Below are 12,623 nucleotides of genomic sequence, written 5' to 3'. Positions count from 1 at the left end.
CACATTTTTAAGTGAATCACTGTGGTTGTTAAGTTAGTAACACGGTTGTTAAGTGAGTCTGACTTCCCCATTGACTTGCTTGTCAAAAGATGATCCCACTACCTCGCCGCACTGCAACCATCATAAATATGAGTCAGTTGCCGAGTGTCTGAATTTAGATCACATGACCATGGGGATGCCACCAGGCTCAGAAGTATGAAAAATGGTCGTAAGTCATTTTTTTCAGTATTGTTATAACTTTGAACAGTCGTTAAATGAACTGCTGTAAGTTGAGGACTTCCTGTATGCAAATACAAGTAGCCCTCAACTTACAACAGTCCATTTAGTGACTGTTCAAAGTTACAATGGCACTGAAAAATGTGACTTATAACAGTTTTTCACAGTTACAACCTTTGCAGCATCCCCATGATCGTGTGACCAAAATTCAGATGACTGGCAATTGATTCATACTTATGACCGTTGCTGTGACCCAAGGTCATGAGGATCACCTTTTGGGATCTTCTCACAAGCAAAGTCCATGGAAAAGCCAGATTCACTTAACAACCATGTTCCCAACTTATCAATTGCAGTGATTCACTTAACAACTGTGAACAAAAAGGTCGTAAAATGGGGCATAACCCAGTTAACAAATGTCTCACTTAACAGCAGAAATGTTGGGCTCAATTGTGGTCATACGTCAAGAACTACCTCTATTTGTACCCTAAAATGCTGTTAAAAGCAGAACTATAATGTTGAAGGCTGCAGCCATTTCCAAGCCAGGGATAGTCAAATAACAATAGCACTTAGACTTATATACCGCTTCACAGTGCTTTACAGTGCTCTCTAAGCAGTTTACAGAGTCAGCATATTGCCCCCAATAATCTGGATACTCATTTTACCGACCTCGGAAGGATGGAAGGCTGAGCCGGTGAGATTTGAACTGCCAAATTGCAGGTAGCCGGCAGGCAGCAGAAGCAGCCTGCAGTACTGCATTCTAACCACTGTACCACCATGGCTCAAAAAAGAATCACGTTTTTCAAATTCACAGAAACCAGGCTGTTACTGATTTTCCTACCTGAAATACTAAAGATACCTGCAGTCATGGTTTACAGCATTCGCTATAGCATCCATGGCTGTTCATGTGTCTGTAAAATTAGGCAACAAAGTGAGCATAGTATCACAATGTAAGCCTTGCCTCCTTTGTTAAGGGTGTAACATTCACACAAAAGGGGCAGGGTTAGCATCATGATGCCACATCTACCACTTGCCTATTTTGACCACTTCCTGCAGATGCCACTGGATGGAGCAAAATTCTGACTCAAGAGAAGATTGCTTCCTATAAGTAATGTGATACTTATAATAGATATGATCTCATAGATGGGTAGATAAGCCTCATTGAAACTATATATGACTATATCTCAACTGCTATTTGGATTAGAGATTTCTGAGATTCCTGTATATCTTTGGTGTATAATCCACAGCCTACATGTAATCCAGACATTAAGGGTTATGTTCACTTAAGGGATATGTGAACTTTTTCCCACTTTAACATACACACATCCCAAACCACACAAAAGACAAAGAATCTTGGGCCGCATCTATCTCTCACCACTAGACATGCCTTTCTGAGGTTCTTAGAGGCCATAAGAAGAATAACTGTAACTTTATTACTAAAGATGTGGTAGGAAAAAAATATTTGGACTTGTACTCTCACTATTAACATTGCCTTAGCATTCAAAGTTGGATATAGTCAGGAAGACCATGTGGGGTTGCCTGATGGCAAAAAGAAATGAATGGTGATGGCATCAATGGAATATTGGACACACCACACAGATCTTTTAAGGCTGTGGCTTAGGATGCTCAAACAATTGGCTAAGAGTCTGGATCAAAAGCTCTGAATTTTACAAATCTGTCTGAACATAAATCAAGCAGAATTGCCTTAGTGGCGCAGTGGACGAAAGTGCTGTTAAGTAGCACTTTGCTGCCAGCTGCCTGCAATTACTGCAAGTTCAAATCTCACCAGGCTCAAGGTTGACTCAGCCTTCCATCCTTCCGAGGTAGGTAAAATGGGGACCCGGATTGTGGGGGCAATAAGCTGACTTTGTATAAAAAAGAACACCACTTAGGGGGGCCGAAAGCCCTACTAAGCAGGTATATACAAAAGTATGAAGGCTATTGCTTAACGCATTGTAAGCCGCCCTGGGTCTCCGGAGAAGGGCTGCATATAAATCGAACCAATAAATAAATAAATAAATAAATAGTGTCTGTCAAGGCAAAAGTCCATATAACAGAACAGGGGTCCCCAATTCCCGGACTGCAGCCCACTTTCGGGCCTCGAGCGTTTTGGAACTGAGCCATGGAAGTGATGGGCTGCCAAGCGCATTCCCACTTGCGTAAGCGGTATGCACACTCCTTGTGAATGAACTGTGTGAGTGTGTGTGTCTGCTGTTCACGCAAATGGAGCTGCACGCATGTGTTTGCCCACTGCTCACGCGGAACTATCCCCTTTCCCCCCCCCTTCCACCCATCTGCAAAGCCGAAAAGGTTGGGGAGCTCTGTAGTTAGTAGAACATCACAGTAATAAATCAGAAAAGAAATCATAGCTAGAGAATTTCAGGTTCTTGGAGATTTGATGCCTTTGTGCCTTTAATATGTAGCTGTATAGAATGGGGGGAAATCTGCAATCCTCAAGTTTTCTTCATTTATTACATAATTGATTAATTGAATTCATGTAGCCACTCGTCTCAAACATATGGCTGGGGAGGGCTATAATTATTATAATGCTGCAACTGAAAAGCTGTATTTTTCATGTTTTTCCTCTTGTATAACTACTAAAAAAAATAAGCTCTGCACCCCATCAAAAGCACCAAGAAAATAGAACAAAATAAAAAGTATTGCTCAGGGTTTTCTTTGCCCAATACATCTGGCAAGGTGAGATAACGCCAAAGACTTAATGGCAGAATGTTAATCATTAGCATTTTAATTATTGCTAAGTTTGCCCTTTTGGCATATCCAGTAATAATAAGCTGTACTTATGGTACCATTCTTGCTGCAGCAGTTATGTTTCAGAAAAGAAATGTACGTTTCCTTGAAAAATTATACGCATAAAGACTTCAAGATTGATCTTGCAAGAAAGAGACATATTATAATGAACAGACAAGAAATTTAGCCTTACTTTTCATTGATCCTCACTCCAACTTTCTGTAGGCCAATTTTTTTTGTGCAGGCATCTCTTCCTATTGCTAGCAACACCTGAAGAACAGCAATATTTTAATTTAAGTCCACTTATCCTAGGAAGTTTATGAGGATTTTTGTGAATACTCAACAAGATATAAGACACAATTAAGTTGTGAAAAATGTACATAGCATAGCTGTTTCAACTAATATTAGTATGCAATAGCTTTAATGTCACAATTTTATGATCAAGCACTAGTGTGAATCAGATTACACTGCAGAGTTCGGCATCTTGTATCTCTAAGATTTCATTTGTCCCTTATACTGTTTTTTGAGCCCTTAACATAATTCTGCCATCAGCATTGTGGAATTTCAATTTCTTATTGTTATGAGGCTGGAAAGATACGAAGATAGTTAGGTAAACTTCATTTGTACAATCAAAAGACCAAAGGAAAGAATTCCACAATCACTATATCCAAAGTGATATAAAAATGTTACAAAATCCAGTCCCATTCATATCCATGAAACCTAAATGACCGTTCCATTAATATCTCACTGTGACCCCTACTCTTGCATTAATTGTGGCCCCATTTTGGCCACAACATAGTTGTCCACTACAGTCAAACAATGCCAACAATGTTTGGCATTTCCTTAAGTTGCTGCCAACTTTTTACTTTTATTATTGTTATTTATGTATATGTGGTTTATGTTTTTCCAACATAGCACCCAGGTGTCAGGAAGTTAATATAGTTGGTCATAGGTAGGGAAAAACTAAGCAACTAATTCAGCTTTGTAATGTTCAAAAGCGCTGAAAACTACACTAGTTCTAGACAATCAACTCAGGAAGCAGATCTTGAATGTTAAGAAGCCAGCAGCTGTTCCTGAGTTTTGTGATTGTTCACTGATGGAAGATCAACGCAAGTAGTTCAGCCTGTTATGCGTCCTTTTAAATTAGTTTGTGGTCGTCAACGTTTTGATAGAATCTATCTTTCACCAATATGATTGAAGCCATCATGACATTGACCAAGGAAGCATCTTGTTCGTCATTCCTTTGCCTATTCTTGTCAGAGGCATTTTAGACAGTTTAATTGAAACTAAAATAACAAATGCAAAATACTTACTGTATTGTATTCTCCTTCAATTATTTCAGAGTTCTCTGTAGCCTGAGCTGTAACTTTTAGCAGTCCAGGAGTCCCTGCCTTAATCTGTTGAATCTGCAATATTTTTATAAATTAAATATTAACTTCAAGAAGGAGATAGTGATAAACTTTAATCAGTGTTTCTTCTGTATGCTTATATTTTAGTTATTATCTTGTGATTTAAAGAAAACAGCTGTTATGATCATTTTTCAAGACATTTCCTGCAATGGGTCTACCTATTTTTCTTTCTGCTCGTTTCCCTCCAAAGAAACCAGAAGTTTGAACAGAAAGAAACCAATTTTGAATCTAGTAATACTAAATTTAGGAAGCTGTTCATGTGACCACTTCAATCCACGTCTCCTTAAAAATGGCCTAGGCCCAGGGGAGGCAGCCATGTCTCTTGCAAAAAGATACGACCAGCATTTTAAAAATCTAGGTTCTCATCAATTTCCAATTCCTAGTCCACCAAGAAAATTTTTTATACTGCTGTATTTAAATATTCTTTCTTAGCCTGATGATGGTTCAAATAATTGGCGCTGAGTGTAGGAAGAGTACACCAGGTCTGAGTTAGAAAATCTAAGAACAGAGGTCAGTAATGTCTTTGGGGCATAGGCCAAAATCTCACAAGAGATTATCTTGCAAGCTATGTTTTTCCATTATTTGATATTTATTCATTATGTTCATAGCCTGACCTGTCCCTTAAGAAAGACATATTTTCAGTTACTTGTTTATTTTACCCTCAAAACCAACTAATGATGTAGGAAGGCATGAGGAAGAAAATGGCACAACATTTTGAGCTTTATGGTCCATTTGGGTCTTGAATCTAGATTTTCCCTGCGTATTATGAAACTCCAACCACTATATCAAATTGGCTTCCATGATACCTCGGAGGCAGACTTTGAGAAAAATGTAATTTAAACATGTATTCATTTGTGTCTGTAACATTCCACAGACACATGGAATTCTGCCTAATGCCTTAAAGTTGATTTCTGCCTAAGAATATAATAAGCCACTTGGGATTTATGTCTGCCACCAGTGGCTTAACGCATCTAGCTACTTATATCATGAAGGGAAAATCTACATATGATGAATATTGGGAAAAAGTAATGCCAGTGTTCTAAACCAAAGTTGCCTTGTCACTTTTTAAGTGTTCAGCCCTGATGGGAGAAAAAACATCTCAAAGACACGTCAAAGAATGAATAAAGCACTAAGGTCATTGAGTAGTCAAGAGTTTATCCCTGGATTAAGAGTGAGCTACTAGCAGTAAGAGAAGTAGACAATAGTTTAACCTAGTAAAAGACAACTTCTGATGTTCTACAATATGGATTGGACTGTATTGTCACTCCATGGATTGCACATGGACTCAGGCATCAAATTGCAGCCCTTAAGAGGAACCGCAGATTGTGCCATTGAAATATCTGATTTTCAACAAAATGATTTTTTTCCCATTGTAAATGCAGGCTGTTAGATGCAGAAAAATGGGTGTGCTAAGCGTGAGCAGCAAAAAACATCCACTGCCACCTTTTAAAGCCCTTCAACTCCTGAAAAACGAGTTTGTTTTCCAGTGAAATCAGTACGACATCAAACACACCCCATGCAGTCCCAAGGCTGACATTAATTATATATTTAAAACATGAATACTCTGTCATCCAAATATATTGCTGCTCTCTGGTTTAAAACATATGTGATTTATAAAAGAAGTTGTGAAAGCTACAAGCACTTTTGAAGTCTTAGGAAGAAGGAATATGAACCACAAAGCAGGTTACCGTGAAAGCCACTTTTAAAATTACTTCTTTTTGGCAAGTCTTACCTCAGTGGGTACATATTTTCTTATGAACTTTACACCATGCTCTTCCATATGTTCTCCTATTTTATTTGCCATATCCTGATCAAAGCCTCTCAGGAGAATGGAACGCACCATGACAGTCACATCTAAACCAAGCCCAGCAAGAAATCCTGCACATTCAAGAGCAACGTAAGAAGCTCCAACCACCAATGTCTTTCCTGGGCAGTAAGGCAGTGAGAAGAGGTCATCACTGAAAAATATATACATAAATTAACTTAGAGACAAAAATATTAAGTGCATGTATCCAGGGGAAAAAAGTAAATTGTGATGAGAGATGGGCAATTTCTATATAACATAGAGCAGGGGTCTCTGTTATCCAGATCTGACCCACGGGGTTCTTAGATCTGGCCTACGGGGGCCACCCTGGAAACAGCGAAGGACCAGCCCATGATGCCCCTGCCAGCAAAAATGAAGTTTGGGAGGGCCGTGCGCAGCCCCCGAGCTCCATTTTCAGCCGTGATGGCTCCTGCAACCCTCTGCCTTTGAAAACAGAGCTCTCTTTTCACTGGCAGAGTGCTCAGGCCACAAGAGGCGTCCCCAATACGAGTGATGTCAAGCTGGCCATGCCCATCTTGGGCACGTTCCCCTCCCCCCCAAGGTCAAACACAACCCTGACGCGGCCTTCAAGGAAATCGAGTTGACACCCCTGAAATAGAGGATTCAACAGTTAAAGTAAGGTTATTATATTTCTCTTTGAACTGCAAATTTCAATCATCCCTTGGAACCAGGGATAAAGTCATAGATACAGGAATTGCCATTCACCAACTGAAGAGTCCCTGGTTGCCTTTTCTTTCATCAAAGTTTTCTGCCCTCCTGAAGGGACAGATGGGAAATTTTATTTCCAGATGATTTTGAAGTCAACAGACAGATGGCTTATCCTTCCAGGGATAAAACTGATCAAAAGGACACCCTTCTCCAAGTTCATTTCTATGCTGAATATTTTTCTGGTGGCATTTGGTAGAATCTTTGAATAATTTCAAGAAATATATTTTCAAAGACAATCAATCTGGATGCTTTGCTGTTGTATTTTACAGAGACAAATGTTCTGTATAACTTTGCTCTAATCAAAAAAAATGTCACGGTGTTATTTTTCTGGCACCACTCCTCTCTTTCAAAACTTAACAACTTTCTATGACCATCAGTAAGAGCCCTGTTTTCTAACTATTTCTTTATTTGGGGATTGTTGTTTATCTCCCGGTGAGTAACGTCATAGAGCCTGAGGAAATGTCTTTGGCAGAGGAATAAAAATGGACTATTTTGGTCAATGTCTAGACCAGCATTTCTCAACCTTGGCAACTTTCAGATACATGGACTTCAATTGCCAGAATTTCTCAGCCAGCCTGGCTGCCTGGAGAGTTCTGGGAGTTGAAGTCTCCTAGTCTGAAAGTTGCCAAGGTTGAGAAACACTGGTCTAGAACAATAACATTGGACTGAAGAGAGCTAGAGAGCTAGAATTATAAATCTCCTCTTCCACTCTATTTTAGAACCTGCTTTTTTTATCTTATTAGACCTATTAGAAACTTTTTAAGTTGCAATTTGATGCTCACCTTTGAATTTCAGTGATGTAACCTAGAGATCACCAAGACGGGACTTGAAAGCTAAGTGTGTCCCATAGGCTGTATATTCTGAACTGGAGCCTAGCCATCTCCCTTGCCTTTTCAAAAGGTGCATGCATCAAGTTTTCATTTGGAAAATATCTGTTTCAAAACAGGTTGTTCCAACCTTATTGGAAGGGCTCTGAGCTCAAAACAGCATTATTTTAATCTGGAAACCAGTATTGCAAGCTCATAATGAGACTCTTTCAAGCTCAAAACAGTTGTTTCAAACCTGAAAGCTCAACACATTACAAATTCTCAACATTTTGCATGCCATTACTTTTTATATCCATTAATGCAGGGCAATTTTCTCACTCCTGGAATTTTTGAACGATGCAAATATAACTCAGCTTTTCCCCTTCCCTCACCTCCCCCTCCTTTATGCATTTTGCTTTTGGCTGTACAAAATAGACCTTTGTAGAAACCGAATATGTATTTTTAATGGAGATGAGCAAGGTAGGTTCTACGCATACAGCCGATGCAAAAATGGCTTTAAATGTTGGTAGACAAATTCAGAAGGTTAGTCACATGGCTTTGTTTTAATGATTTCTTGGGACTGTAACCTTCAAAATTCTCAGTTACAATCTCCAGGTTATTTTATGAAAGTCCTCAAATGCAATTTATGGTACTCCACAATAGCATCTCCAAGAAAAGACCTGAAAACTGGTCCTCTGAGGATGAAAAAGAAATATTTTCAATAAGGAACAATTTTACCACAAGAGTTCTATTAAGGAGCAACCTTGTCTCCCAAATGCTACATTTTACTCAATTGCCTTGAGTGCCGTCAGGCAGTACAAAACACATAAATTCATTTATTTTATGTTACCTGGTGATGCAATATTCTTTGTCTCCTGGAATGTTGAGATAGCGAGGTCTTTCTCCAGTGGCAATCAGGAATCTTTCTGCTGTGTAAGTTTTCTCTACCCCTTTATTATTTGTTGTCTGTAAATAACAGAGCAAGTTTTTTGTCTGGACCCTGAGATAGGAAATCATTCTCCTTATAATGCAGCAAACTCACTTTTCATTGAGCCAAGATTAGACAAAAGGCTGTCTGTAGACATAGCTACTGACACAAATAAGACATTTGCCCAAGGAAATCAATTGACATGGCTTAAAAACTATACTCAGACATTCTGGTAGTAACAAAGAAGGAAATATTCCCCATCTACTCTTTACCTCCCATGGCAGCAAATCTTGAAAACTCTTTCATTGCATTAGCCCTGTTGCAAGTTCATCTTCCTTCTGTAGTCTTCCTTCCCCAGAATTATTAAACTAGCTTTTTTCAAAGTATAAAATCTCTCCCACCACCTCCAAATTTATGGGCATCAACCACATTGTTGTCAGCTGCATCCATTATTTCTTTTCCATAGAGACTGATTTGGCCCTCCAGCTGAAATTACATAAAGATACTGCTGGCAACTAATAGTATACATTATATACCTCAAAGGCTGCCCAGAACTATTAAGGGATTGGGCAGCAGACACATTTCCTAAATAACTAATGTTAAGACAGGCAGATGAATGAACCTACTTTGAAGATACAGATGATGTTATTAAGAGTGATGCCTACATGGATAGAGACTAGTTGGTATTTCAGTTTATGGCAAGATCTAGGACCTGGCTAGGCCATTCTTTTTCCATTATGCTGTAATTATAGGCTGAGGACGTACTATTTTAGATCAGAAGGCAGTTTTTTAAAGCAAGTAAAATGTTCATGGCTCAGGAAAAACAGTTTAACAGTAACAGAGTTGGAAGGGACCTTGGAGATCATGTACTCCCCTCATGCAGGAGACCTGTACTAGGGATTTGAACTGCTGAACTGCCGACCTTTCTGATCAACAAGCAGTGTCTTCCCCACAAAGGGAAGACTGGGCCAGTTAGCCTTCAGCTTTGGAGAATCTCTCTTGTTTTGTATTAGAAGCCAAATGCTTCGACAAGCACAGCCAAACACAACAATATCCCCTTTGGACAAAAGAATTCTGATCTAAAAAATATTTTCTGAGTACTCCAACTAAACCAAACTCCCATTTTTTCCAGCTAAACATTCAATTCCAGTTATATCCATGCCCAGCTTTTTTTTTTTATGGTGTATGGAGAATTCTTGCTCATCTACAGTAAATCATAGAGAAATTGCTCTATAAGAAAATCCAGAGGTCTCTGCTGTCCACCTTTGATACAGATATTTGTTAGCATTAATATTTTTGCTACGTACTTTTTAACAGCTATACCAAATAGCAATAGCAATTGCACTTAGGCTTATATACATAGTGCTTTTCAGCATTCTCTAAGTGGTTTACAATCTGGATCCTCATTTTATTGACCTCAGAAGGATGGAAGGTTGAGTCAACCTTGAGCCGATGAGGATCGAATTCCTGGCAGTGGGCAGAGTCAGCCAGCAATACTGGATTCTAACCACTGCACCACCACGGCTCTAAATGCCAGCAGCTCCATTGAATTTTATCTCCTATACATTTTTTCTCTATGCACATGCACTGGGTGTGTATATTGCCAAGTCAGCAATAAGATGCAGTAATTTGGCCTCAACCTTGCCATTTGCCTACTTCCTAGGACTAAGAATGACTGGCCCAAGGTCACCCAGCTGTCTAAGATGGAATTAGAACTCACAATTTCCTGGTTTCTGACCCGATGCATTAACCACTACACCAAACTACTTTTCTCTCAGCCTTTGGAAACAGGCAGTTTCTGAACCTTTTCTGAAAATCCTTGCCAAGAAAAAGCACTTGACCAGGAAATCTCCAAGAATCAAACACAACTGAGCAGAAGGAAAAAAAATGGTCCCAAGACTCTATGCTGATTCTGGTTCCTAAGACTTAAGATCTTGAACCCAGCTTTGCTTTGACAATTAACCCAAGATCAGACAAAGAATTAAGGCACTTCCTTGCTGCTAAATAACAGAAGCCAATTCACTGAATTGGCCCAACTGATAGAAAGATACCTTCAGTCTATTCTTTCAGAAAATGGAGAAGAATCCCTGGTATCAGACAAGCATGGCTTATCTGGAAGTACAGTAGGATCTTGTCATTTAACAGATACGCTCCACACCAACTTCCCACACAAGTAAAAAAAATATAAGAGATCCAATGGAAAACAAGTAATGTAACAAAGCTTTCAAAAGAAATCTAGTACCTTAATTGTGTGTGGTCCAATGAACTCTCCGTAAGCATTTTCATATGTGACCTTATTCTCTCGGAGGGACACTCTATACCCCCAATTCAGAGAGCCAATATGATTCTGAACAGCTTCTGTCAAAGAGCTCCAGCTGTGCTTTATGGCTAAGGATCAAAGGAGAAAAAAAAAAAGAATCTAGCATTCACCCGAGTCTTTAACTTTCTGCAACTAAAAACCTCATTAGAGTGTTACATGATGATATCACTGCAGGTACATATGATTTTGGTAGTGCTTTCCTTTCTGAAAATTATATTAAATTCTCCCTGGTTTATTAAGCTTTGCTGACATGGTGCAAAGAATAATATTGGTAAATATAGTCAGAAATGTGCAAGTAGTGAGCCATCTTCCTCTTAAGCCACTCAAGATTTTATTTCATGCTTGCTTCAAATAAATTATTACAGAGATAGTTATCAGTTTTCATAACATTTGTGAGGGCTCTGCACTGAGCTCTGTGCTTTAAGCACATTGGAGAATTGCTTCTGTATACCCCAGTTCGGAGGTGGCATTTATGCCTATGGTATTAAATCTTTAAATTAAACGTAACCCACACACCGTTCATTCAACCAATCCCTTCTCCCTGCACTTTAATTTTGCCTTTTATCCCACTGTGCATCCCACCCACCATCTTCCTATTCCCATGTCATTCCCCCCAAATAATAGTATAACATTCACAGAAATGGAATTTTACATCCTTACGTTTGTCACCCAGCTGCCACCCAAACATGGGTGCATCTTTTATGGCTTGGCCAAGCAAAGCTGTCTGATGCATCAGCTTTTTAGGGATGCAGCCTACATTTACACAAGTTCCTCCAAGACCTGTAAAAGGAAGCATACCAGGATCATCCAGGTGTACAATGCAGAAAACAGGGAAGTAATTCACTGACAACTTTGTAGGTGAGAATCTCCAACATCCAAGCTATGGGGGAGACCTTTCAGTTCTGTCATATGAAAGCCAAGCTGAACTCTTGAGAGCCAGTGTGGTACAATGGTTAAGGTGCTGGATTGGGAGCAGGGAAACCCAAATTCTAATCCACTTCTCATTCTAATCAGCCAGGAAAGTTCACTGGGTGACTTTGAACCAGCCACCGTCTCTCAACCCAATCTACCTCACAGAATTATTACTGTGGGGAGGAACTGGGAGGAGGAATGATGTACGCTCATTCCTCCTTGGTGGCGCAGCAGACTAAAGTGCTATTAAGTAGCACCAGCTGCCTGTAATTACTGCAAGTTCAAATCTCACCAGGCTCAAGGTTGACTCAGCCTTCCATCCTTTCGAGGTAGGTAAAATGAGGACCCGTATTGTGGGGACAATAAGCTGACTTTGTATAAAAAAGAACACCACTTAGGGGGTGCCGAAAGCCCTACTAAGCAGGTATATACAAAAGTATGAAGGCTATTGTTTAACGCATTGTAAGCTGCCCTGAGTCTCCAGAGAAAGGGTGGCATATAAATCAAACCAATAAATAAATGCTGCCTTCAGCTTCTATACAAAAGTCAGATATGAATCTAATAAAAAAATCCCGAAGAATGTAGCTGGTTTCACATATTGCATTAATCCAGAGTGTACAAGGTCTGTTGAATAAATAGCAATTTGCTGAATTCATGCAACATGCTATTAAGTATAAATCATAGTTTACAAACTACGGTGCCTGGGATATTATAGGTCAAAACCAAGCAAAGTAAATTAGTGTAATGTATGAGC

At 39.4% G+C, this 12,623-nt stretch overlaps 1 protein-coding gene across 2 annotated transcripts in view; it reads right to left on the bottom strand.

Moving 5' to 3' along the window:
* Window positions 1-12,623, bottom strand: part of TXNRD1 (thioredoxin reductase 1) — a 61,123-nt gene that overhangs the window by 10,962 nt on the left and 37,538 nt on the right. For both annotated transcript variants that reach the window (XM_034403852.3, XM_087873794.1), the window contains 6 exons: window positions 11,618-11,737; window positions 10,880-11,025; window positions 8,560-8,675; window positions 6,103-6,328; window positions 4,275-4,367; window positions 3,155-3,231 (listed from right to left, as the gene is read on the bottom strand). In XM_034403852.3, coding sequence (XP_034259743.2) covers window positions 3,155-3,231; window positions 4,275-4,367; window positions 6,103-6,328; window positions 8,560-8,675; window positions 10,880-11,025; window positions 11,618-11,737 — 778 coding nt within the window. The remainder of the gene's footprint in view (window positions 1-3,154; window positions 3,232-4,274; window positions 4,368-6,102; window positions 6,329-8,559; window positions 8,676-10,879; window positions 11,026-11,617; window positions 11,738-12,623) is intronic.

The sequence above is a fragment of the Pantherophis guttatus genome, chromosome 7 (assembly GCF_059756535.1).
Source record: "Pantherophis guttatus breed Tessera chromosome 7, ASM5975653v1, whole genome shotgun sequence".
Lineage (NCBI taxonomy): Eukaryota > Metazoa > Chordata > Lepidosauria > Squamata > Colubridae > Pantherophis > Pantherophis guttatus.
This window is presented reverse-complemented; position numbering and strand designations above follow the sequence as displayed.